Source organism: Orcinus orca, chromosome 5 (genome assembly GCF_937001465.1).
Source record: "Orcinus orca chromosome 5, mOrcOrc1.1, whole genome shotgun sequence".
Lineage (NCBI taxonomy): Eukaryota > Metazoa > Chordata > Mammalia > Artiodactyla > Delphinidae > Orcinus > Orcinus orca.
In genome coordinates, this window is record NC_064563.1 from 89,141,857 (window position 1) to 89,168,620 (window position 26,764).

At 36.2% G+C, this 26,764-nt stretch overlaps 1 protein-coding gene and 1 non-coding gene across 3 annotated transcripts in view; both read right to left on the minus strand.

The window, feature by feature from the left end:
* The window catches only part of GRAMD1C (GRAM domain containing 1C), an 80,822-nt gene that overhangs the window by 12,978 nt on the left and 41,080 nt on the right, over nucleotides 1-26,764 (minus strand). Inside the window, exons 1-7 of one of the 2 annotated variants that reach the window (XM_004272048.3) lie at nucleotides 21,247-21,556; nucleotides 18,605-18,723; nucleotides 16,074-16,206; nucleotides 12,592-12,751; nucleotides 6,073-6,210; nucleotides 1,783-1,901; nucleotides 201-343 (exon numbers count right to left, since the gene is read on the minus strand). In XM_004272048.3, coding sequence (XP_004272096.1) covers nucleotides 201-343; nucleotides 1,783-1,901; nucleotides 6,073-6,210; nucleotides 12,592-12,751; nucleotides 16,074-16,206; nucleotides 18,605-18,648 — 737 coding nt within the window. In that variant the 5' untranslated portion in view covers nucleotides 18,649-18,723; nucleotides 21,247-21,556. Of the gene's footprint in view, nucleotides 1-200; nucleotides 344-1,782; nucleotides 1,902-6,072; nucleotides 6,211-12,591; nucleotides 12,752-16,073; nucleotides 16,207-18,604; nucleotides 18,724-21,246; nucleotides 21,557-26,764 lie in introns of those variants that run through there. The other variant, XM_033432132.2, reaches the window with a different exon arrangement.
* On the minus strand, nucleotides 6,501-6,602 carry LOC117202270 (U6 spliceosomal RNA). Its single transcript, XR_004484500.1, has one exon. It is a non-coding gene; the product is annotated as a U6 spliceosomal RNA (small nuclear RNA).

Here is a 26,764-nt window from a genome sequence, read left to right on the forward strand (position 1 = left end):
TGCAGCCCCGGGAGGTCAAACCCTTCATCAGCCTGGGTCCTTGAGTAAGGATCCCCGCCCCTCTGCGGATTGCCGGTGGACACTTAAAGCAAGAAATAAAGCTTTGTTGTGTAAGGCCACTACTAAGATTTTGGGATTGATACGTTACCAGCACACAATGTAGCATGTCCTGACTAAAACACTCATTTACAGCAGCTCACCTCAACCGGCATTTCTGCTTTGAAGATCGGATGATATAGTATCTGTTCAGAGTATAGAAGTAATCATGGTAGGGGACGTCGTGTGCCAGCACTTCTGAATCTACCAAGTAAAATTGTGCTTCCCGACTTTCTTTATACAGTCTCTGCCAAAATAAGATTAAGTTTTTTTGCATGTACATGTTTAATACATCAAATTCCTTGCCAGTATAGTGCCTATATACTCGAATTCCTTCTCACCAATTACAAAAAACATGAGAAGCCTATATACAGAGCCAGAAGGGCCACCATGTTGGCTGTGAGATCTATGAATTGAGACGGGACCTGCAGAAATAGTATTTGCTACCTCTCTGTCACTTCACTGTATAATTGTTTTTTTCCTTTCTTTGAGGCATGAGGAGGAGAAAGGAACTACATAATCTCTCGTGTGTGTTAGTAATTTATAAAGAATTGCAAATGTTCCTGGTAGGGAAACAATTCAAAATTCAATTGAACAAAGCCAGGACCCCACTCTAAAATTCATCAAAGTTTAACAAAACCACCCTTCACCAAAAACGTGAAGGAAGGAGACAACCAAACAAAACACTGCTTTCCCTGAACAGGATCAGAAGTGGTTGCTGGCCAAATCTTTCTCATTGTCACCTTACCGATTCTGCCCATCCTCTAAGGTTATCAAAGACCCTCCAATTCAAAATACAAAACTTCTCTTAAATGTTTGAAAATCTTTGGAAGAAAAATATTTAAGTCTTTTTGAACACTGACGGACAAAAACTATGATAGCACAACTAATTCAGACGTTAATAAATATTTTCTAACTTTGCAGAACAGTTATGCTATATGTCAACAACAACTGGCCAAACATAAACCCCACTGTATGACAGTGACATGCTGGTCACACAGCAGACAGAGCATTAAATATCTTACAATCTCTTCCTCATATGTCACAGCAGCCATCTAGTTATTTCGCTCTAACCCTTGACATGATCCAGTAAATCAGATTCCAGTAGTGTCCTCTTAAAAACCATTTATTATGGAAAAGTTCAAACATATACAAGAGTAGAAATGAACATTATACAATAAACCCTCATAAGCTCATCAACCAGCTTCAACAATATTAACTCCTGCCCAGTCCTGTTTCATCTGTACCTCTCCCCATATTCCCTCCCTCTACTCCCATCCTCTGTCTGACTAGATTACTTTTAAAAAACACCCTAGATACCAGCATAATTTCATCCAAAAATACATCAGTATATCTCTTTATAAATTCCTCAGTATATCCCTTTAAAAGATAAATATTCTCTTCTTTAAAATATAGCTACAATACCATTATTGCACATAAAAATGAACAATTCCTTAAATCTCAGAAATACCCTTTTACAGTTGGTTTGTGTGAATTAGGATTGAGTTAATTTAGTTGATATACCTCTTAAATCTCTTTTAACCTGTACACAGTTTCTCCTCTATTTTTTTCCTTGCCGTTTATTTGTTGAAACTGTCCTGTCAATTGGTGACTAGGACCTATGACAGGCATCTTCCCTCTTCCCACATGCACGATTCTTTTGGAATACTGGCAGCATAGACATACCTGCTTTTCAGTGGCCGTGGTGCACTTTCCAGTTAGTGGATTATTAAGGACTATAGTGTAGGTCATGGTTCTCAGTTGGTCACCTCCAGGCTCTACATTCCAAGGGGTAGATACTATATCTAATCACAGCAAATATAAAAAGAGTTAGTTCTAGAAATTTGAGGGGTATGGCTTGGAATGGAATCAAAGAGGGAGTTTTTGAATTATTTCAATTTTTATTTTTGACCAATCCTAACTTCCTTATAATTGTGTTATTAGTTTAACATTAAACAAGAGTAAAATCACATGTTAGGCACTCTTCTTGTATGTGACATACGCCCCATCTCTGATCCATTTACTTCTAAATTGTAGTCTATTAAAAAACTTTTTTCTGTTCTCTAGAAGATAAAATTAAAAGTCATTTCATCAGTAGGCTTCTTTTTAAAGTCCCCAGTACCTACAAAGAGAAGTAACGGTGCTGGCCTTATTAAACAGAGATAGAACACTTCAACATTTCCATCACTGAGGACAAGACCTTGAATTATGCAGCAACATGATCTGATCCCAACTTGTGGGGAAATCACGTCGATGAGAAATCATGTAGTGTTAATGGTTTATCTGCTGAGATCTTTAATCAAGGAGGGAGCAATGGAATATAAATAAACCATGTAACCTTTTCTATATGAAGAAAGCTATAGAATAATCTCTCTGCATTTATGGCAAGATCTTGGTCAAAATTCTCTTTTATTTACTTAGCAACAACACAGTGAGTAAAAATACACTCTGAACGGAAACGTATCTTTAGAACATAGCACCATACATTAACAAAGGTCCTTTAACAAGCGAACCACTAGGAAAATATAGGTAACAGCATCATGAAATCTATTCAAAGATCTGACTAAGCTGGTTAATGTTGTTGGCAAAGTGGATTTAGGCAATTAGTATATCTGGCTGCTATTCATCAATGTCCTAAAACATAGGAGCATTTCTCTAACCCACTACCCATCATCAAGGGACTGAAGCAAGGCTTTATGATATATCCAATTTTGTTCAACTTCTTTCATTTACTTAGGCCTAGAGATTTAATAAGGGATCCTGAAGCTGCCTTTTGCATATCTAGAAAATTTGTGCAAGCAAATTAAAAAGGCAACATTACAAACCATGGGATCTACAATACAGAATTTGCTGTAAAAATGATTTATTCAGTTGTCCAAGAAAGAGATATAAAATTAATTATAAAATACTTTTCAAAAGATCATTTTAGTCATAGGTCAGCCTGTTTCAGAAAAATTATACAAATAGTCCATTGTTAATCAGCAACAGAATTTAAAGATATCATTGAATTCTGCCATTAAAACTGCACACCATTCAACAAAGCAACTATCAACAAAGATGAAAGTGTCTCTTCCACTTGTATCTTCACCAATGTTGCCAACAAGCCTACTGAACATAATGTGCCAGAACATCATCTACTTCAGAGACAGAAAGTAGAACAGTGGTCATCAGGAGTTGGGGAGAGGGGGAAGTGGACAGTTATTGTTTAATAGGTACAGAGTTTCAGTTTGGGAAGATGAAAAAGTTCTAGAGATGGCTGCACAACAAAATGTGAATGTACTTAATGCCACGGAATTGTACTTAAAAATGGCTAAAACAGTAAATTTTATGTTATGTACATTTTACCACAAGAAAAAAGATTGGTGAATCTAGGTAATGGGTATAGGTTTTATTATACTATTCATGCAACTTTTCTGAAGGTTTACATTTTTTTCAAAATTAAAAAGTTGAATAAAAAGACTTAAAACTGAGCTTTGAATTACAAAAGTAGTGTCATACAATAGTAAACAAAGATTTAGAAGAATCCAATTTAGATAATTTTTATTGAAAATTATTAAGAATTACCATCATTTTTAATAATTTTAAATCATTATTAAAAAAAATAGATCCAGCAGTAGCCATTTTAATGCTGAAATTAGGTTAAATCCACAAATAACTGACCATACTAAACTTTCCCATTAAATTCTTGATATTTTTAGAAAGGAGACTTTGAGACCCATTCTCAAGAAACACAACTTTGATTACTAGGTAACAGGTTCAGAAGATAACATAATAGCGTGCAATCAGAAGCAGATTATCTCTTTTGGGGCAAACCTTCTGACTAATTCTAGGTCTAAAGGCAACATGCCTATCACTATTTATACTTGTGATTAGCCAGAAGGCTTTGCTGCCCAAAGCCATTTATAGCATCAGATAGCAAACACAGTCATCCATATTGAAGCTAGATATGATATCAGACACCAAATGCAGCTATGATTCAAAAAACAAACTTCATTTAGTACCAGCGTGGAATAACATGCTAGTTTCCTGTGGGCCTTTTCAGCCATAAAAATAGTGGTGCAATATCAACAGGCATCATCTTAGAAAATTAAGAGAAATTATGTATCCTACTCTTCTGAAATAGCAAGTTCTCCAGGTAGACATGAATGGCAAAAAGATACAAAATAGATTCAAAACAGATATAATAAGTTAAATATAAGCTACTGAGTGAAAAGATTTATATCCCTCAGGTATTATACATTTTTAAAACTGGAAGAACTGGGGCTTCCCTGGTGGCTCAATGGTTAAGAATCCGCCTGCCAATGCAGGGTTCACGGGTTTGAGCCCTGGTCCAGGAAGATCCCACATGCCACGGAGCAACTAAGCCCGTGCACCACAACTACTGAACCTGCGCTCTAGAGCCAGTGCTCCGCGATAAGAGAAGCCACCGCAATGAGAAGCCCGCGCAACGCAACAAAGAGTAGCCCCCGCTCTCCGCAACTAGAGAAAGCCCACACACAGCAACGAAGACCCAATGCAGCCAAAAATAAATAAAATCAATAAGTTAAAAAAAAAACTGGAAGAACTGAAAAAAGTAATGATTTTTAAAAACATGACATTCTTAATATAATCACAAGACTCAACAGCTATCAATTAGAAACTGCTTTGCTACTCTACTATAAATAATAAGGAAAAATTACTCTTTACAACTGAACCTATATCAATGATATAATCTATGAATATGTAACTATGTTTACATAAAAGTTTCAAATAAAGGAATAACATCTAATCGTTAATAAAATGGCTAAATTATAGACTATATTTAAATTGACTGTAGAATAACTTCCTCTTTGACTATGTCGAATGACTCAGCTTATATGGATCTCTGCCACTGCTGATTTCTAATTTTATATAGCAAGCTAAACCACATGCTCCCAAAGTTTCTAAAATATCTTGAAATATTTAGGATAAATTCAATTTCAAATTGACTATAAGCTTATTTGAGATGTTTACCAAAATAGAACTTTTAATACATAATCAATAAAATCTTTTTTATAACTAACTTCCTAACTGGATTTTTTTTTTTTTTGGTATTTTCATTAAGGTAGTCCATAGACACTGCAATCTCAAATTTCCGTGAATTTGCACAGAGAAAACACACACGTGTAACCGCTACCCAGATCAAGACAGAGAACTTTACCAGCATCCCAGAAGCCCCCTCCCAGTCTTTACCCACCCAATTACCAACTGCAGTTAACTAGTATGCTGATTTTATGCCCATAAATAAGTTTTACTTGTTTTTGAACTTAATATAAAGAAATCACAGTATGTACTCTTTTGTGTCTGGCTTCTTTTGCTTAATACTACAGAATATCAGTAAGATTTACTCGTATTATTATAAGTAGCAGGGTTTTTTTTTCATTGCTATACAGTATTCTTTTGTGTGAACGTACACAGTCTGTTTATCCATTCTATTATTGGTGGATATTTGGGCTGTGTTTTGAGTTTGGGGGCCATTATAAATAATGCTGCTATGAACACTGCAGTACATGTCATTCAGAATACACATGTACCCATTTCTGAAGGTTATATATACCTAATAGTAGAATCGCGGAGTCAGCTTTAGTAGATACTGCCAAACCATTTAGCAAAGTGATTGCACCAATTTATACTCTACTAGAATCCAATTTTTCCACAGTAGAACCCTTTTAAAGGTGGTTCAACCCAACTAAACTGCTACATTAATAAATAAATGGAGTTTTAGTTCTCAAAGGGTCTGAACTTAATTGTAGGTAGGACCTGACTAATTGGACAATTATACTATTTACGTGTGATTTTAGCCAAAACACCTAAACACTAGTTTATACATCACCAAAATAAAATGGAAGCCTGTCTAAATTTTCCCCTTGACAACATAAATCAATTTACATAGGCTCAAACCTCTAAGGATAATAAAATTCTCCCAAATTTATCATTAGATAAGAACACAAGACCAACCTATTATATTTCTAGAACTGGCAAATATCTGCATAAAGCGTGAACTGGTGAACAGCAATTCAAACATTCTCTCAGCACTGATATGAAAAACACGGTTGATATAAAGTCTTCCATGAAGATCGTTCTCAGGAATATTTTCTGGGGAAACAAAAAACATGGAACGAAGAGTGAAGAAATCAAGGAAAGGTCATTTCAAGGTTTTGTTTTGTTTGTTTGGGGCACAAAATGGTTTTTAAATGTGATTACAATGATCAGCACATTACAGGACACTATTAAAACTCTAAATTGGTATTATATACATATGTACTATGTATAACTATACATAATAGTATATAGTAATTAAACTATACATGATCAATAGTTCAGTCAAAACCCAAAAGACATAGAAATATTTAACTTGAATATCAAACTACCATAATATATCATTCAAAAGAATATTTCATGAATTTGTGTGTCATCCCTGTGCAGGGGCCATACTAATCTTCTCTGTATCATTCCAGTTTTAGTATATGTGCTGCCAAAGCGAGCACTCAAAAAAATATTGCAAGAGTGACAAGGGCAGTATCGAGACACATAGGGTGGTATCTACCACGGTGAATAGCAGGTCCCATTTCTGAATACGCAAACATTCGGTAATTACTAAGTCATGAATGACTCGAATATCTCTCTGCTGCACTCACTAACTTACTAGCCTGAACAGTGTTTCAGATTTGACTTGAAGCTCACTCCCCCAAGACAAGTATCACTGTATCCACTACCTACTCTCAATACCACACATTAAAAGAAATCCTTCTGAAAAGTATTCTTCAAAGCTAAATAAAGCCCAATGGAATATTACATTTTTCTAAGAATTTGACAGCGATAATTATGTTGAAAACTCCTGGTAGCAAATGAAGAAGCAACATCTGCTCACCTCTCCTCATGTTCCCTGGAAACACTGCATAAAAGAGCCCAGGAATCTATGGTGCTTAGCATATGGCAGGTATTGTGCTAAGCACGTTACAAATATTCACTCATCTTATCCTCACAGCAATCCTGTGAGATAAGAGGTATTAACATCTTCATCTCCATCGTACAGAGGAGAAAACTGAGACACTGAGAGAATTGCTGAAACTCGCCGAAGCTCTGTGGCTAGTGAGTGACTGAATGGGAATTTGAATTCACCGTAGCTCCAGAGCACACAAACTAAACCTCTATTTTATAGTTCAAGGAGTTTAACTTAGAAGAACTAAAAGGAAATGAAAAAACAAAGGGACATCTAGGAATAGGAGCCTGGTAGAATAAAGGAAATAGAATAAAGCAATCCAATGTGAAATTTTAATGATTTCAGGGCTGGGATTATTTATTATTTCAAGGATTATGCCTGTCAGTACAGAATGACAACTGTGACAAAAGCTCCCCACAGTTCACAAATCAAGCTCTAAGAATTATCTGTGTCAAGCATCTGTCCATGTTAAGCCATGAGAAGCAGTCACTTAAAGTAAAAGATAGTGGTTTAAGCATCAGAAAAACTCTTCTAGCTCTGCCTTCACCCCAGCTGTTGGTTTTTCTCCCTCATGAAATGGTTTGTGTCTCCCTATTTTGCTACAGGCGCAAAGAACTTAGGGACATCGGGTAGATACTGATTTACCTTCTCCCTGCAACAATACTATGTGTAGGCAAAAGCTATTCACTGCAATTTCAAGTAATGGCTACGTGGGCATAGAAATGAATCACTGAAACTAGGCAATTAACTAAGGTTCTGTGAGGCAATTTCCTAATTAGGCTTGAGAAATAGCTTTTTCTGACATAGAAGTAATACATGTTCATTGTAAAAATAATTCATGTATTCACAAAGAAACAAACAAGTACACGTGATTCTATTAATCCTGCTCGTCACCTTCACAGAACTTATCCCAACTTGTAATTATATTTTTATTGGCTTAGTGACTTGTGTATTGTCTCTCTCCTGCACTAGACTCTAAGTTCTATGTGGACAGGGATCATGTTGATTTCAAACACCTAAGTACATTACATGTCTGGCACACAGTAAGTGTTAAATAACTTTTTGAATGAATAAGTGACTATTGAAAACGCAAAAAATCTTAGGGTCTACTTTTATTTATAGGACTTTAAATTTGCAATCATATTTTTAAACTTTTTATTTTTTAAGAATTTTAGAGGTACAATTAACTAAACTAGGCTTTATTCCTATTTTTTCCAGTAATGTCCCTTTCTGTTCAAGAACCCAACCCAAAGTCCCATGTTGAATTTAGTTGTTATCTTCTTAGTCTCCTCCTATCTATGACAGTCCCTCACTTTTTCCTTGTTTTTCAGTGCCCTTATACATCTGAAAAGTACAGGTCAGGTATTATATAGAATGTCCCTCAATTAGGGTTCATCTGAGGTGGGTTTTTTTCATGATTAGACTGGGGTTTGGATTTTGGGGAAGAATACCACAGAGATGAAGTACCCTTCTCTTCAAACTCAGGGTGTACACATATCCGCATGACTTATGGTGATGTTAACCTTGATCACTTGGTGGTGTCTGGCAGGCTTCTCCACTTCAAAAGTATTATTTTCCTCTTTCCACATTCTATTTATTAGAAATGAGTCACTAAGTTCCGCCCATACTCAAGGGGAGGAGAATTAAGCTCCACCTCCTGGAAGGGGGAGTATCTACATATATTATTTGGAACTCTGTAAGGAAGACTCGTGCTTGCTCCCCCATTTATATATTTATTCAATCATTGGTATCAGTATGGACTTATGAATAATTATTTTATACTTTAGGTTATAATGCAGTATTATCATTATTTATTTTGCTGCTCACTTTTTTTTTGTTTGGCCATTAGAAGCTCTTTCAGGTTGACTCCTATGTCCTTTCGACATGCCTCTTTTTTTCTTTTTCAAGCACTTCTTTATATTCTGGCACTACAAGATGTTCCAGGTTCATTTTGTATATTCCCTAACTGGGCCCTAGAAGCAGCCATTTCTCTAAGGAGTCCTGGAACTATAATTTTCCAAAAGTAAGTTTCCTGTTCACATTTAAGAAGGACATAAATTACACTTATATAAATATTTCAACACAATATCTTCATATTTCATTTAAACTCCATTATTCGATAAAATGTTCTATATCATGACTGATAAAACATAATCTGTGGTATTGCTGCTGGAAATTAACAATAATACTTTTTGTATGTAAATGTGTTTGAGGAAGTAAGGATATGAAATAAACTATTTCCACCTGGGATTATTTTTTTTAATATTTATTTATTTGGCTGTGCCGGGTCTTAGTTGCGGCATGTGGAATCTTTGTTGCGACGTGCACGATCTTTAGTTGCGGCATGCATGCGGGATCAAGTTCCCTGACCAGGGATCGAACCCGGACCCTGGCATTGTGAGCGTGGAGTCTTAACCGCTGGACCACCAAGGAAGTCCCTGGGATTATTTATTTATTAAATTCATGGTACTTTAAAGCTTCCTACCTAAATAACATCACCAATAATATTGCTGGAAATTTATTAAGCTAGCAGGTGGCATTTTAAATGGGGAAAGGAACACTGCTCAACTTAGTAGCAGGTTACTATTTCCAATAAAGAAGAAATACTATTTCAAGCATATAAGTTTGAAAGTGGCCAGTGGAAATCGTGGGAAAATTGAGACATAAGTATGAAAAGGACCTGGACATGAATAAAACTTAAACCAGATGTTGATAGTATTTTGAGGATGTGTGAAAAATGTATTAGGTAGGTATGCAAGAAAATTAGGTAATTTGGAGTTTAACTGAGTAACTAAGGACACACAATTTTTTTTATCTTCCATTTTCTAAAAATGGGTGATTAGGGCTCACATGCAATACAGAAACTACAACACTATTATTCTTTGTTTATTTCTAGATAAAGACACAGCTTATGTGAGTTTTAATGTTACCCTTTAATCATTAATGTTAATTTTATAGGAACTCAATAAAGAAAGTAAGGCATTTTTTTTAAAGGACCATTCTTATAAAAGAGCAGGTGAGAAAGAAGGGGGGAAAAAAAAAATCCCCGTTTTGCTGTCACTTACGTGTCTGGCCACTGGGTGCCAGAGTAGATCTTCCTACAGTTAGAGGTTCAAGCAGGCAGGGGATAACTAATTCACAGGGCTGCGTACCCAAGCATGAATGGTAAAGACACCAAGAGAGTCTAGTCATTCCTGGTGCTTGACCCTTTAATAAAAAAAACTTCCTGTCAACTATCTTTTCAAAAGAACACATCAACTGTCTTCTTAATGCATTCTATGATATTTTAGGGACTTGTTTATTTTTATTTACATTTTTAAGAGCGTGGGTTTAGTTTTCATCAGAGATGCTTCAGTGTTTCCAAACCAAGGTTGAATCTGATTTGGATTTGGTTTTCAAGGATTTGGTCTTGGTTTTGTTTTGGATTTGGATTTGATCTTAGATTTGGACGTGATTTGGATTTGATTTCGATTTGCCTTGGATCTAGTTTTAGTCTTCATGGATTTAGTAAACAGCCTTCAGGGGCTCCCAAACCAGGTCTAAGCCGAACAGTAAGTGGACTAGCAAATACAATCATGCCAGACAGATCCAAACCACTACAACATCCCCATCACCAATATTCTGGCAGGAATATTAATATAACATGCTGGTACAAAAGCAGGTATAGCAAAACTCCACTGGCATTACTCCGTTCTTGAAATTTGAAAGTAGTCACTACCCTAGAACTTTCCCATTGTCTCCTCACTTCACTGACTTCAGTGTCAATAATCTTACAGCTAAAAAGAAAAAAATTCCTTGAAATGCCCATTTGATAAGCATGACAAGCCCTAGGTTATTGGTTCTAACTTAAGAGAAAGTAAAGAGAATATGATTTGCTATAAAGTTTCCCTTAAGCAACTGCTTTTTATTTTTATTATATTCTCTACTTTTGAATCTCTCTCTCTTTCTCTTTTTTTTTTTTTGTGGTTAAGGAAAGTAGTAAAATTATAGTGTTACACCATGAAGATTTTTATTATGATTTTTTTAAACTCAAATGGTATTAAAGACTCGAATGTAAGACCTGAAACCATAAAACTTCTAGAAGAAAACATAAGCAGTATATTCTTTGACAGCTTTCTTAGCAGTATTTTTTTGTGTATGTCACCTCTGGCAAGATAAATAAAAGCAAAAATAAATAAATGGGACTAGATCAAACTAAAAAGCTTTTGCACAGTGAAAGAAACTATAATCTAAATGAAAAGGCTGACTAGAATGGGAGATGACATTTGCAAACGATATATCTGATAAGGGGTTAATATCCAAAATATACAAAGAACTCATACAACTCAACAACTGAAAACCACCTGATTAAAAAATGAAATGAGTAGAGGACCTGAATAGACATTTTTCCAAAGAAGACATACAGATGGCCAACTGGCACATGAAAAGATGCTCAACATCACTAATCATCAGGGAAATGCAAACCAAAACTACAATGAGGTACCACCCCACACCTGTCAGAATGGCTGTCATCAAAAAGACAGCAAATGACAAGTACTGGGGAGGATGTGGAGAAAAGGGAACCCTTGTGCACTGTTGGTGGGAATGTAAACTGGTGCAGTTACTATGGAAAATAGTATGTAGGTTCCTCAAAAAATTAAAAATAGAACTGCCATACAATCCAGCAATTCCACTCCTGGGTATTTATCTGAAGAAAACGAAAACACTAATTCAATAAGATATATGCACCCCACTATGTTCACTGTAGCATTATTTACAGTAGCCAAGATATGGAAGCAACCTAAGTGCCCATCAACAGATAAATGGATAAAGAAGGTAAATGGATAAATGGATAAAGAAGGTGTGGTGTGTGTGGGTGTGTGTGTGAGTGTGTGGGTGTGTGTACACACACACATATATATATATATATACACACACCCACACACACACCCACACACACACACAATGGAATATTACTCAACCATAAAAAAAGAACGAAATCTTGCCGTTTTTGACATAGATGGACCTAGAGCGTATTATGCTTAGTGAAATAAGTCAGACAAAGACACATACTGTACGCTTTCACTTATATGTGGAATCTAAAAAACAAAACAATGAACAAACATAACAGAAACAGAGTCATAGATACAGAGAACAAACAAGTGGTTGCCAGAGGGGAAGGAGGTCGGAGGAGGAGAAAAACAAGTGAGGGAGATTAGAAGCACAACATCCAGTTACAAATGAGTCATGGATAAAAAGAAAAAAATTGCTTTTCCCTTGCTACTGCTTCATCTCCCCCATCTTAAGGCTTGGGACATTAAAAGCTAAACGTGATGAAGATTTTCAAATTCCAGGCTTCTGAAAAGTGGAGAGAGGTTAGATTTAGCAGCCCCTTTCCTCTATTTCTTATTAACTTCCATCCTTTTTTGGTTCATTATAGAGTGAGACTGTATCTACTGCAAAAAACAAATGCTCAATTTGCACACATCTAATATAAAAGTAAACATTAAAAGACGTAACTGAAATTTTACTAAAATTTATAAGAAATTCTTTACCTTCATCAACAGAATCTGAAGTACTGCTTTTGTCCAAAGAAAGATATTCATTTTTATTCAAGTCCAGTGATTTTGATGACAGTCTACTTAACCTCTTTTCTGAAGTTAGTGAAGGACTTTTGATCTGTTTCTCACTTTGGGGTTCCTCTTTCCCTAACCCCTAAAAAGCAAACAATGAGATCTTTAATAATAAAGACACTTTGAAATATTGCTTTTTGAAAAAATTGTTATGTTTGTATCACATTTCCAATTCAGTCCAAAAAATATTGGTAGATAACACAGACTATCCTAAAGTCATCTTCTTATACATTAATGAACAATAAATTTATGAAGAACATCACAAAAAAAGAACTCACAGACAATTAACAACATGTGAATCACTTAGGTCGAAGAGAAAGGGGACAAAGGACAAAAATAATAGAACAGTCAGTTCTTTGGGGTGTGAAAAGGAAAGGAGTCAAACCCAGTTAGTTTCCCCAGACAATACCTGCCCCATCACCTCAAGGAAGAGAACTCACCCATCCCTTAAGACCAGTAACTAAAGGGGAAAGGGAAAGAAAAAAGAGAGATAAAAGTCACATAAGAGTACAGTGAAGGAGAAAAGATTAAAAGGGAAAATTAATTTCACAGCAAACCCATAAGAACAGAGTTGGCTTTGCTGTTAAGGGACTAAGGAATTGGGCATTAAAATATATTCAATATATACTGCTATCCATACTTTCTGGGAATGGCTTAAAAAAGATATGTCATTTCTATAATAAATGTAATATTAGGCATTAAAGTATGAATGCTACTGCTATGTTAGTAGTATTCAAGTAGAACAGTATTATAATTAGGCTTAATAGAACAGTGTGATAAATATAAACTACACAGCAATGTACTTTCTTGCATTGTCTGTGTATAAGCAGATGAAAGACAGCAAAAGTGTATCTATAACTTTCTGCCCCATGAGATCCTTGAGCAGCACTTAACAACAGAAGCAGCTCCAGGGAGGAGACCAGTTTCCATTGGCCGCTCAGAAAGCAGAATAACAACCGGGCCCCAGGACTCAATTTATTAAAGGATTATACTATCCCAGTCGAGGACTGATTTTTCAATCAGAGAGTATTGTTAAAATCAAGACTTGATTTATTTTGGAGTTCCACACTACGAAGCAACAGGTTTATTAGCTGACCCAGGGTCTCTTTAGATGCTAAGTAGAGTAACTTTCCACACATATTACTCCTGTTGTTTCTAATTGAGATATAGTTCCTATTATAAAGAACATGGACAGATACTTATAGGAAAAGTAACAGTCCCTATCTTCGAATGGTTAGCATCTGGACAATTTTTATTTCTTTGTATATTTTTCTATATTTCCTGATTTTTTACAAAGAGTATTAAGTTTATAACTTAAGAAAAACCTATTTTATTCTTGGAAAAAATGTTATTTCTAACTTTTTGTTATTTCCAACTTTGTTGGAAGTAAAAATGAAACAAATTAAGTGACATATGATATTCATGATATCTGAGAATCTCACTTTACTGCTCTTGAGTGCAAAAGGAAAAAAAGGACCAAACTTCTAAATTACTTGTATTCCATAACCTGAAAACATCTATACTAAACATCAATGAATATATAATCAATCTTAAAACATTAAATTATTCCTCTACATTCCATTCCCTTTCCTTAGAGAACATATGACTTCCTTTAGGGACAAAACTAGAAGCAAGGACCAATAGGTTAACTGTCCCAAGAGCAGGTACAGAAGACATTGTCTGAGAACCCAGTCCTCAAAGTCAGACTTTTGTAAAAGGAGGAGGGGACTGTAAGAGATCCCCTGTCCTGTTACCACCCCAAAATTGAGTGGTTTGGTCTTCTCAGTGAGAACGTACAAGGGGATTAGCATTCAGAATCACCTCCCTTACACCAGCAGTAAGTTCCTAAGGGTCTCTCGATGAATAAGTTTTACGTGAAATCCACAATACAAAATCAGACTGAGATAGGTGTGTGATAATTGCCTGAGACAAGTTTATAACTTGGTGGCCTTCTACATAAATATATTCTGTTTCAATGTTTCCCCAACATTTATTCACAGCAGATGCTGGGAGCTCGAGAGAAGGTAGAAAAAGTCCACTGCTGGCCACACACAGACTCACCTTCAATCATAATAGCTTATGGTTATTGAATACTTAATATGTGCTAGGGACTGTTCAATGCATTTTCACATATATTAATTCATTTAGTCCTTATTAAAAAACCCTGTGGGGTAAGTGTCCTCATCTTATAGTTGAGAAAACAAAAGCATAGAAAGGTTAAGGAATTAAGTTAATTTATTTAAGGTCATACAGTTAGCAAGTGGCAGAGGTAGGATTTGAAGCCAATGCTCTGATCTAAAACAAGAAATTCAGCATTGGCCCCAAACTTGCATTCCCAATCAGAAGAACAAAAGTTGTACACTCTTAGCAGTCAGAATGTGGCCTAAGTACCATTCTTCATTAAAACTATGCCTCATTAGAAAAAATGGCTGATACTAAGTCTGGGACAGAAAGTATACAAACAAAATGTGCCTAGGACACATTATTGTACCAGAAAGAAAGGAAGTCATCAAAGATTACTGATTATTTCAAAAGGACAAAGGAGCCAACCTGAAGGGGCTCCCATTGGCAGAGGGGACAAACTGAGTATAAAAAGTAGTAACAGGGCTTCCCTGGTGGCGCAGTGGTTGAGAGTCCGCCTGCCGATGCAGGGGACGCGGGTTCGTGCCCCGGTCCGGGAAGATCCCACATGCCGCGGAGCGGCTGGGCCCGTGAGCCATGGCCGCTGAGCCTGCACATCCGGAGCCTGTGCTCCGCAACAGGAGAGGCCACAACACTGAGAGGCCCACGTACCGAAAAAAAAAAAAAAAAAAAAAAAAAGTAGTAATAATAATGACTTCAAGTGATAGAAACTCACTGAAATTTAAAAAAATTGAAGGGCTTATAATAATACTTGAAAAAATAAACTAACTATGAAGCCCAGTAATTAACTGGATGTGCCTGCTTTAGTAATCAGCTTAACAAGCATCTATTGTTATTCAAGCATGGTGCTCAGAGTTCTCCTCTCCCCTTCAAAACAGATTCTTTCCACTACGCACACTACCTACTACGGGAAAAATTCTGCTAACTATGAATTTCTCCACCTTATTATATTTTTAATGATGTCTATCCCCCTTACAGACTGATGCTCAGGGAGCTGCCTGGTAACTCTGCACCATATCCAGCTCTGAACAGAACCACATATTATTCCCATACAACCTCTGCAACTTACAGGCTTAAAACTCTTGGCCTAAAATACAAGAGCAGCCTGACATCTTAAGTTTTTAAACATTTTGTATATTGTATTTTTCTTTTCTCTTCCATTGTGATGAACACATGGCAGTATCAGACAGATTTTAAAAGGTCCATTGTGATGAACACATGGCAGTATCAGACAGATTTTAAAAGGGATATCATATACTAACCCCTTTTTGTGGATTTACATCAATTGACTCTGTTTCTGAAACCCGACTAATTGATTCACGGGTAAAACTGATCGGCTTGGATAATTTCTCATCTCTCTCCCCACAGCCATCCAAGCTGCTTCTTCTTGGACTTCTGTAAGAAACACATCATAGAAACATAAACAAGGTCACTTCCGCACAAACAGCTGATTCAGTCTCCTCACTGAGGTCCTTTTCTATTATAAAGCATTTGGACAACAAATTTTTTTTTGTAATGTAACAAATAAGCTTCTACTTATAACAAAGCTATCTTCTTAAATCACACGCAAATTGACTTCACTGCTGAAAATAAAATATGCTCATATAAGATTTTATAAACTTCAGAAACCATTAAGAAATTAACCAAGTACAAGTGGCCGTAACAGCAACTAATAAAATGAATGTTGCTTATTTAAATTGCAGTTGCAGACAATGAAGAAGCTTCGAAAGGTGCAGGGTAGGTGTTTGAGTTGGATGCCAGGCAACACCGGAAGGCAGTTCTAGATCTCATCTCCTTCCTTCAGATTCAGTACCAGCTGAGATGGCACATCACTCCAGGAAGGGGAAGCTCCTGATGTCTGAGCACAGAGCCCATCCATCAAACCATGCCTCCCTTCTTGTTCTTCTCGTTCCTGAGAACAGGAATTCCTAAGGTTAAAGGAAAAGCTTTCAAATGGTCATAGGAACAAGATTACAATAAATGTCTTGGGACCTTCTTTTCCTCTTTCAGGGAGTGGGGGGAAAAACAGGAAAGTGTATTAAATATAAAAGCAGCACAATGGATCTAATTTCCAGACCTCAACTTTATTGAGCAATTAGCATTCCCATGTAATCATTGCTATGTTTAGACTTAAAGCTCTCCTAAAACAAACTGGCTGCCTGACATGTGAATCCATATTATCCTGACAAAGAGACAGAAAAGCTAAAAAAGCCTATTCTACTCCACCCAAATAATACTTAGGTCTACTACTCAGTTACTCCTGGCCGGGCAGAATAGCAGGACTCTGAGGGAACTAAACAAGGAAAACGGCTCCTGGAGACAAGACCACCAGCTGAGTGTCTGTACTTGAGGATTTTAAGGATGGAGGTGGATTGTGGAGAAATGAAGAAAAAAAGAGGAAGGAGAGTGAAGGAAAGATTGAAAGTGAAAAGAAAGAAGATGGAAGAGCTGAGGAAATACAGGTGTGAGGTAGATATGCTTCTCTCAGAGATTGGAAGAATGAGAAAAAGAGCAGAAGAGGGAATGAGGATCCAGGGAAGTCCCAAGCCTAGTAAACTTTACAAGGAGAGTAGTCCAATGGAAATTTTTAACTTTACAGAAAACTAATAAAATATACACGTGTAACCATGTAAAAAAGACCATAAAATATTAATGCTGAGCTGACACAATATAAATAGGATCAGTATAACTAGAAGACTTATCTAGATAGAATAAAATCTTTGTACACACATGAGACTTTGAAAGATTTCCACCTTAAGACTTATTTACTACAGAATTTTTAAATAAATAATTTACCTAATTTTTTATTAAGGTATAATTCATATATCATAAAGTTCACCCCATTTAAAGTGTACAATACAGTGATTTACAGAGTTGTGCAGTCATCACCACTATTTAATTTTAGAACATTTTTATCACCCCCAAAGAAGCCCTGTGCCCATCAGCAGTTGCACTCCCCACACTCCCTTTCTCCCAGTCCCTGGCAACTGCTCATCTACTTTCTATCTCTATGGAGTTACTGATTCTGGACTCTATTTCATATAAATAGAATCATACGATATGTGGTCTTTTGTGACTGGCTCCTTTGACTTAGCATAATGTTTGCTCTAGAATTTTCATGTATTATCCTTAGTTGTTTTTATTGCTCTGACCTCAATCACCACTGGACAAAAAGCACTTTTATTTGTACAGGTTAATAATAATGTCCACTCTTCCAAGTGAATTCCCATCAGTCAAAAATAATCTCTCTCCACTCTGAATTTTTCCCACATTATCTATTGCTCTTTTTGGCCCTTATCATTTCCAACCCTGTATTATAATTATTTGCATTCCCTGTAGCGCTATAAGCTCCTTTCATTAATGCATTCAATATTTATTGAGTGCCAACTACATGTCAAGTACTACGCTAGGGTATCCTCGAGGAAAAGTCATATTATCTTTCTATCCCTTAAAATATCTTCCAGCTACTTTTCTTTATTGTTATCTATAGGTGCAGAGATTTCACTAGGTACTTCTCCATATCCTTAATAAAAAGGTTTAGTAACCCCATGCTTTAAGCAAATCCTAGGTGACACAGTTACAAAGTGAACATTTCCTCATCTGCCCTGTATTTGCTTACCAATTTAGCAAACTATTCACTGTCCTCACCTTTCGCTCATTCCACTACAGAGAAGCAAGAGGCAAATTTCACTGGATGGTGAATAAATAGAAAGCCTGAATTAGTAAAGTCTAAAATAATTCTGCTTTGATTAATGATGAATAAATCTTGACATTTCAAGACACTTTGCAGTACCTTGGCTGCACATTATCCTCAATCGACAGGGACAAGTTCTCCATCTCTTCAGCATTTAAGCCTAGCTCAGTGCCATAGTTCTGCTGAAGCAGCTGCCAGACTTCCTGTCTGGTCAAGCTCTAGAATGACAGAAAGATTACCCTGACTATTGGAAAACAGAACATAGTATACAACATAGTGATTCAAAACATGAATTCTGAAGTCAAAATGACCTGTTATGCAGTTACTAGTGTATGGTTTTGTTAGTTATTTCACCTTTCTAGATATCAGTTTTCTGTATCTATAAAAAGTGGGTTAACAAAACGTATCCGACATAGTTGATACCGGGAATAGGTAGATGATGATTTTAAAGTGTGTAACATAATAACTACTGTCAATGGGTGTAAGACATTTAAAACCCTCTTTTTATAAAATAATTTGTTCATCCTTTCTGGCAATTACTAATCTGTGATTTAAATTCTGCAATCCAACCAGTCTACCAGGATGACTGGATCACCATTCAGAATACCAAATGTCAGTTCAGAATCCCTCCCCTTAATTCATAATGTATCTGAATATTTTAACTATATTTGAAACCTCACATATCAGTAAATTTTAAATTATATTTTCCTAAAATATAAAATGCAAGAGTCTGGAATTCAGAATATTTGTTTTTATTTTTATTTATTTTTAATAAAGTCCAGCTTGTTCTTTCTTTGTAGGTATCATATCAGTGTTAAATAATCTAATATAAAAAATGCATGTGTTACAAAGGAAAACAAAAATGATAATAGTATGACAACTAACAGTCTGATTTTTAGAAACATTATGGATGGTTAATTACATAATTAAGCAAGGTAGAGGGAGGCAGCATAACACTTGAAGCAACTGTTGGCAAGATTCTTTACATCTCTTTCATTCAACAGATATTTATTTAGAACCTACCACATGTGTATCACTGCACTAGATGCTAAAACGGATAAAAATGATGTCCTACTTGCTCTCAAACAACTATAATTTAGTTGAAGAAACACTGCAAACTTTTAAGTAAAAGTTAAATATGACAAGCCATATCATTATTATGTACTAAAGAACTGGTAGAATCAACATGATATAGAAATCTAAAGGAAAGAAATATTACTGTGGTTTAGGGTGATCAGATAAGGCTTCACATTGCAGAAGTGTCTTCAGCTAAGCTGAAGGAAGGACATAAATAGAGGAAATGGAGAAATAAAAAAATTTGGGAGAGGGAAGCTACATAAAAATATAGAGTAAAATACATGAAAAACATAAGCAATATTTGTTTTGAAGTCAGTTATCAATTTATCAGACTAATCAGAGTAAAAATTTTAAGTGGGTAAATAGTAGCGATAAATATAGGGAAATTTTATGGGGCAAAAACATACAGACACCTTGAATGCCTCGCAGATATTCCCAATGACAAATACCACATTTCCTTTTTTCTTCCCTGTTTCTCCTCTTGGTCTAGTAGCTATGGTATCTTTGTTTGTTACATTATACTAGATGACCTTCATTACATTTCATGGAAACTCAAAGATATTAAGAACAGAATTTCTGCACTTTAGACTGCTAGTTCCCAGATGACTAAGATTCCATAAGAGCAGTTGTTGAAACTTCAGATGTTACTATCAGTATTTCAAAAAGTCAAAAATATCCAAACAGTTACCTACAATAAAGTTTTTCAAGCTAGGTAAAATGTAAGGCCTCTTCGTTCGGAGCTGAATTATATTAACCTAGAGTGGTTATCTCAGGCTGATAAGAAACTCTCATTGGAAATAATGTAACCCTAATAAACGATAATGTTCTAACATTTTATTATTTAATATACACCACTTATTTGGTTGACAAAAAGTCTTTTGAAGCACAGTGTCCATAGAAGAAAAAAAGGATCACTAGTGGTAGAGAAAGAAACCACTGTTCTTGATCCTAAAGGTACCCACACACATTTCTGATCCCCACTCCAGAAGAACCATTTGTGAATGGCTTTTTTTTTTTCACAATAGCAGTTAGCTCATAATAATAATTAGCTCAATATTCCAAAGATGTTATCTCTGAAACAATTTTAGTGTCATAAATGCATGGTTAACTTTATAAAGAGAAACAAGCAATATTTCAATATACTTGTGGAAGAGTAACCTTTTATAAAAAGTCTTCTGAAATAATAGGTATCAAAGTATTCCAAAAACAAACTAAAGCAAGTAGATAAACAATGAGCTAAACACTCAGACAGCGTTCTAAGAGTGAAAGAAATGAAACTTATAAGTAAAATAGTAACAACAAAAATACAATTTTATTTGACTACATCAATAAATGTTTTAAATATATTATCAAATACTATCAGGAAGTTAATAGCAGAGTAATTTCAATATACTTTTAATCTGTTAATTAAATTTAAACATATAAGGTTAATAGAAAACAAAATAGAACTCATTTAACTTGTCACCTTATAGATTTGCTAATTTGTTAAAAATGACTTTTTCTACAAAGTCACAAAAATGATTATTTACAGCCATGCTGAATATTCAAACATTAAAACATATACCCAGACTGATATTCATAATTCTTTCAATAATCAGCAGCAGAACCAGGGTTAAGGAACCTTAAAAAACAACTTAAATTTTAAACAAAGGCTGACCACCTACCTGCTAACAATGGGGAGGAAGGCTCCCCGTTCAACCTGCTGAGCACTTGAGCAAAATAAAGAGGAATCAAGCAGTAATCAGATAAGGCTCAAAAGTCAGATCAATTTCTGGCCCAGAAAGCTTTGTATTCTAAGTACACTGCAAAGTCTTTATCTGCAGCAGAGTTCCAAACATTTAGTGACAACCATGCTTCAATCTTCTAGTTTTGTTATGAGAAGTTTTCCTTATAAAAGACAAGCTCTACTATAATTTAAGGCAAATGATTTGTCACTTCCTGGTTTGTAGTATCAGCACTCTTATCCAAGGCTGCCCTTCAGAATGCAGAATTGGAAGTTACACCTCACTCTACAGGTTCCTAAGCCACTCCTACTAGAAGAGGGTAGGTAAACAGGGTTTTATTAAAGAGACAGTTCCCAATTTCTTCTGTTCTACACACTGATTAGAAACAAAAAAATGCAAATGAAAATATCTTGCCTATGCTCAATTATGTAAAATGCTTATTGCAATATGATTTTAATCTCATTTTTAAAATTAAATATATTAAGGGTTAAATTTTCTTCTCCATGCTAATACTTCCTATTCAATTCTGGCATGTCATTGCTTCTTCATACCCCACTTCTTCAGTACTAATGTCACATCCCCATCAGACTCCTGCATTAACCCTTTACAACTATCAAGGATTGCAACTCTTGAGTACTGTAAATGGAACGTCAGGAAATGTCAAGAAGAATGAGCTATTCAGGTGGAGCAATTCCAAGAAGCAGGCGGCATATCTTTCATCACTGAAAAGTTTACATGTTGATTACTCAGTAATTCTTTCCTTTAGAAATATTTTTTCCTTTATTCAGAATAATTTCGTGGCAGCGACCTACCTGGACTATAATAAACACTATAGAGAGTCTCATCTACCAGTTCTAATTTATTTCCCAGAAGAAAAATTTTCTTCTAAATGAAAAATCAAATCTTGCCCTAATTTCTACCTAGCTGTTTCATCTAGTCTGGTAAAGTGTGTAGACATGTCAAACGCTACTTGATAGACTGCAAGGATCAACCTTTTGAGGGGAGGTAGGGTTGCTAAAATCTAATCATTTTATACAACAGCAGAATGAGGGACCAAAGCAACACTGGAGGATACTACTCGCTCAAACTGAAGAGAGCTCACTATGGGGCTAGCTTTTACTCCCTGAAAACCAGTGCTCTTGGCATATGATGGCAGGTCTTACTGACCTAAACCGTAGATACGTATCCTCACTGTACCATGGTAACCAAATAGCTATGAGAAAAATATACATTAATTGTACTGTAAATGATTTTTATACACTTTTGCTAAATATAAAAATCCCTTATAGTAAACCACTGGATATGGAGCAGAGCTGAGCTCAGTAGGTTTAAGAGGGAAAACAGAACCTAAGACTGGGCCCAAAGAAAGTCTGGCATGCAAAGGCTGAGTGGAAGAGGAGGAAAAAAGGACAGAAAAATACAAGAGAGGTAGAGGTAGAGCAAAGTTCAGAAAGAATGATACGGAAATCAAGGGAAGAAGGTGTTTCAAAATAGAGGGAGTGTGCCATGGTGTGAAATGCTGCTGAAATATCAAGTAAGATGAACACACGTACACCAAATGCAAGTGTGCAGGGAAGTGGAGCGGCCTGGCAAGCCAGTTCACCATGACTCGGGAGGGCGGGGAGAGGAAGACACAGAGAAGAAGAAGGAAAGAGTCAGTGGGGAAGGGGGAAGCAGCCAGGTCATGAAGAGCCTGTATTCCACGCTAAATAGAAAAAGCCACTTACTAGTTACACATAGAAAAGCAACAAGTTCAGAAGTGCGTTTTTAAAAGATCCACTTTTAAAATGACTACTTTTTTGGTAACAACCTAAAGCAGTGGTCCCCAACCTTTTCGGCACCAGGGACCTAATGTGAGCAATGGGGAGCATCAGATGAAGCTTCGCTCGCTCACCTCCTGCTGTGTGGCCCAGTTCCTAACAGGAACCTAACAACCCCCCCAGGGGGTTGGGGCCCCCAGGTTGGGGACCCCTGACCTAAAGGACAGATTAGAGTGTTAAAAAGAGATCCGTAGGAGGCTACTGTAACGGTTCAAGCTAGAAATGATGAGGGCCTTGATGACCAACATGACATGTTGGCAAAGAAGAGGTAAGAAACAAGGATGCACCAGGTTTCTGGCTTGGGTGACTGGGCGGGAGGAGGCATACTTCACTGACCAAGGGAAAATAGGTGGAGGAGTTCTGCCAACCAGAAAGGTCAACAAGAGGGAACAATATACAAATACTAATACCTCTACACTGCCAGGTTATTATAGAATATGTGACTAAAATACTTAGCAATCTGCATTTTTTTCCTGGTAGGTTTGAATACTGTACTTATTAGATTTACAGGACTACTGGAAAACGTCTAGATTTCCAAGTAATTCCAAAAGAAAGAATCATTGGAGAGGGGCATAAGCAGTAATAAGAGGTTTGATAAGGCTGAGGAGTCTGCAGGGAAAAGCTGTATGACACTCTTCTGAAAGGTCTCAAAGGTGACACTAACTTGATAAACTAACCACTGTTTGCAGAATGGCCTCAGCACTGTTGACATCCTAGAGATGCACTCAGATCAGCTGACTCAAACCAGCCACACTCACAAGCTGCATGTACAGGCTCCGTAGTAAATATACTAATGCATAGTAGGGGAACGATCTTTTCTAATCATCAGAATTCGTTCATCCTACCTGGAGAACCTGAATATTCAGGTATTCAGGTACCTGAATACCTTGGAAATCAGACTAGTAATCAGAAATCTGCATGATAAGCATGAAGTCAGAGCAAAGGTAGACAGTTTTAAAGGAAAAACTACTGTGACACTGATGGAGCCTGACGATTCATCTCTGTCCTATCTTTGTACATTTCTCTAGTGGTCAAAGTCTGCCTCTGTGACTTTGCTTTTCTGGCCTAAGTCTTAAGTTCTTGGCCTAAGTCTGGCCAAGCCCCCTTCAGACCAACACATTCTTTCTTTATATATACTAATACAATCAGTAAACTGTTTCAAATCCTTTTTTCCCCAACCCACTTGAGGAACAGGATACTCTCCTGTCATCCTTCAACTAGAGATTCCCAAAATAGAAGATGGAGTGACATGTATCAAAATTGGAAGACGATGGGTCTGTATACATTGACAAAACACCCCTCATAACCTCCTCCCTAATTCTGACACATGCCTCCTACTTCTGGCCTTTGGGAATAAGCCTGAAAGCCATTCTGTCTCTTTAAGCTTTAGAATTTAAAATGAGTGCAGATTTCTGCTCTGTTAGGTCCCGGATTTAAACATCTACTCTCAATATGTACTCTTAAATTTCCATGCAGAGCTAGCTTCCCAGTAGCCCCCGTGTACTGGCAAGAGATACCACCATTATCTCTCAGAGAAAAAATAGTACAAAAAGAACAATTTCATTCTGTACACATCCTGCCTGTATTATTAGCATGAGTAATCCTAAATATAATAATATGATAATATCACTAGAAACATAAAAGTATTAATGAGGCTGGAGTGGTGGGCTGGGGCCAGATCATACAGTCTCTATAAACAATTAAAAATTTTTATCCAAGGGTGATGAGTATTAAGCAGGAAGCTAACATTAGCAGGTATGCATTTTTTTTTTTTTCAAAAAAAGATGAGTTTGGTTTAGTATTGTTCAGAGGTTAAAAAACTGTTTCTGTAAAAGACCACAGAGTAAATATTTCAGGCTTTGTGGTCCATTTAGTCTCTGTTGCAACTACTCAACTCTGCCTCTGTAGTGTGAAACCAACCACAGACAACACATAAAGAATGAGCATGGCTGTGTTTCCATAAAATTTTATTAATGGACATTGAAATTTGAATTTCATATAATTGTCAGGAAATATAAATGTAAACCCACTCCTACTTTGTGGACCATACAAAAATAGGCGGGAAGACTGGCTCTGATACAAAACATGGAAGGGGGTGGGCCTTAAACTCAAACAAAAGTGGAGGGCTGGAGTGGGGAAGGGCTGAGAGGTTCTTTACAAAAGACAGTAAACATCAATTGTTTGTAACCGAGAATGGAGCTGCCACAGTCTCCTGGCCTCACAAATCTCAAATAGTCAATGTGCTATCTGCAAGAAGGGTGCTAAACTCAAAGGTTGTGAACTAAGCTGAAGTGCTATTAATTACAGCATGAATGACATGGTGACAGTTTAGACACATGTCTAAACATTGAAGACTTATGGTAAGCTAACTCAAATACCTGAAATAAACTGTCCTTTCTGAAGCAACGCATCAGAGGAACCTTACGAATGAAAAAAAAATGTACTTTTAAAAGCATTCTTTCTCAAAGGCACCATATTTGCCTCCAGCTTTTTCCCCTTTTGTAGATTTATCTTACTGGAGAATTAAATAAAACACACACACACACACAGATTTAAAATCACTCTATTGTCTTAATCAATCTTACTGGAATAGTCTTTTATCTAGATTAATATGCTATGCCTTTAAGGCTTTATTACGCAAACAGCAAGCAAAAGTAACATATTTACTTTTACTCTCAAATTCCCTAATTGAAAGTAAACATGATTATAATATTCTGAACTTAAATTCCCTAAAATAGTTTGAATATATACAAAATTTATTATTCAAGTTACTTGTGTTGTTTTCTAGAATTTTGTAGTTAGGCTGTGTATTTTATGAATTTTGGTTTTTACCTTCTCTTTTAAAAAATAGTATTACAAAAGATCAAGGAATCTAACCAATGTGGCTTTATCACTTTAAAAAACTAGAAGACAACTGAGGCTCATAAAATTACAGACAATACTAAGACTACACCAAGCACCCAGCACTATGCCTGGCACCTAATACTTCCTAAGTGGGAGTTACTATTATTGTTACACATATTACCATGTTAAAAAGAATTGTTCTTCAAAGATTACTAGAACACAGGAAGGGTAGCTTTGTTGTTGATTTTGTTTTCTAATTCCTTTTCTGGGTGAATTCTACAGTGCTCAAAATTCCAATTAGGAGAGTTTTAAACCTGAGATCTCACCTTCAACTTTCATTAAGGTCTGTATAGTACTTAACATAGAGTATATGCATAAACGTTGATTTTTGTCATAGTATAGAGCAGAAATGGTAACCGTTCTCTTTATTAAAATGAGAGTAGAGCGATATTCCCTGGCAGCGCAGTGGTTAAGACTCCGCACTTTCACTGCCGAGGCTGCGGGTTCAATCACTGGTGGGGGAACTAAGATCCCGCAAGCTGAGCAGCATGGCCAAAAAATTTTTTTTAAAAAAGGGTATAGTGTCCGCTTGAAATAAAGTTGCATGTTCAATGTTAAAGATAACCAAATAATCCAAAGGTCTGAAAGGTATAACTACAGTAACGATGGTGATACTCCTCGTGTACACATCAAGAACACGGGTGACAAGAGGATCTTTTCAAAAAGCGTTAGATTTTACTCCCAGCCAGCATACAAGACATTTCTTGGCTATGGTGGCCTTACTAAGTCTGGAA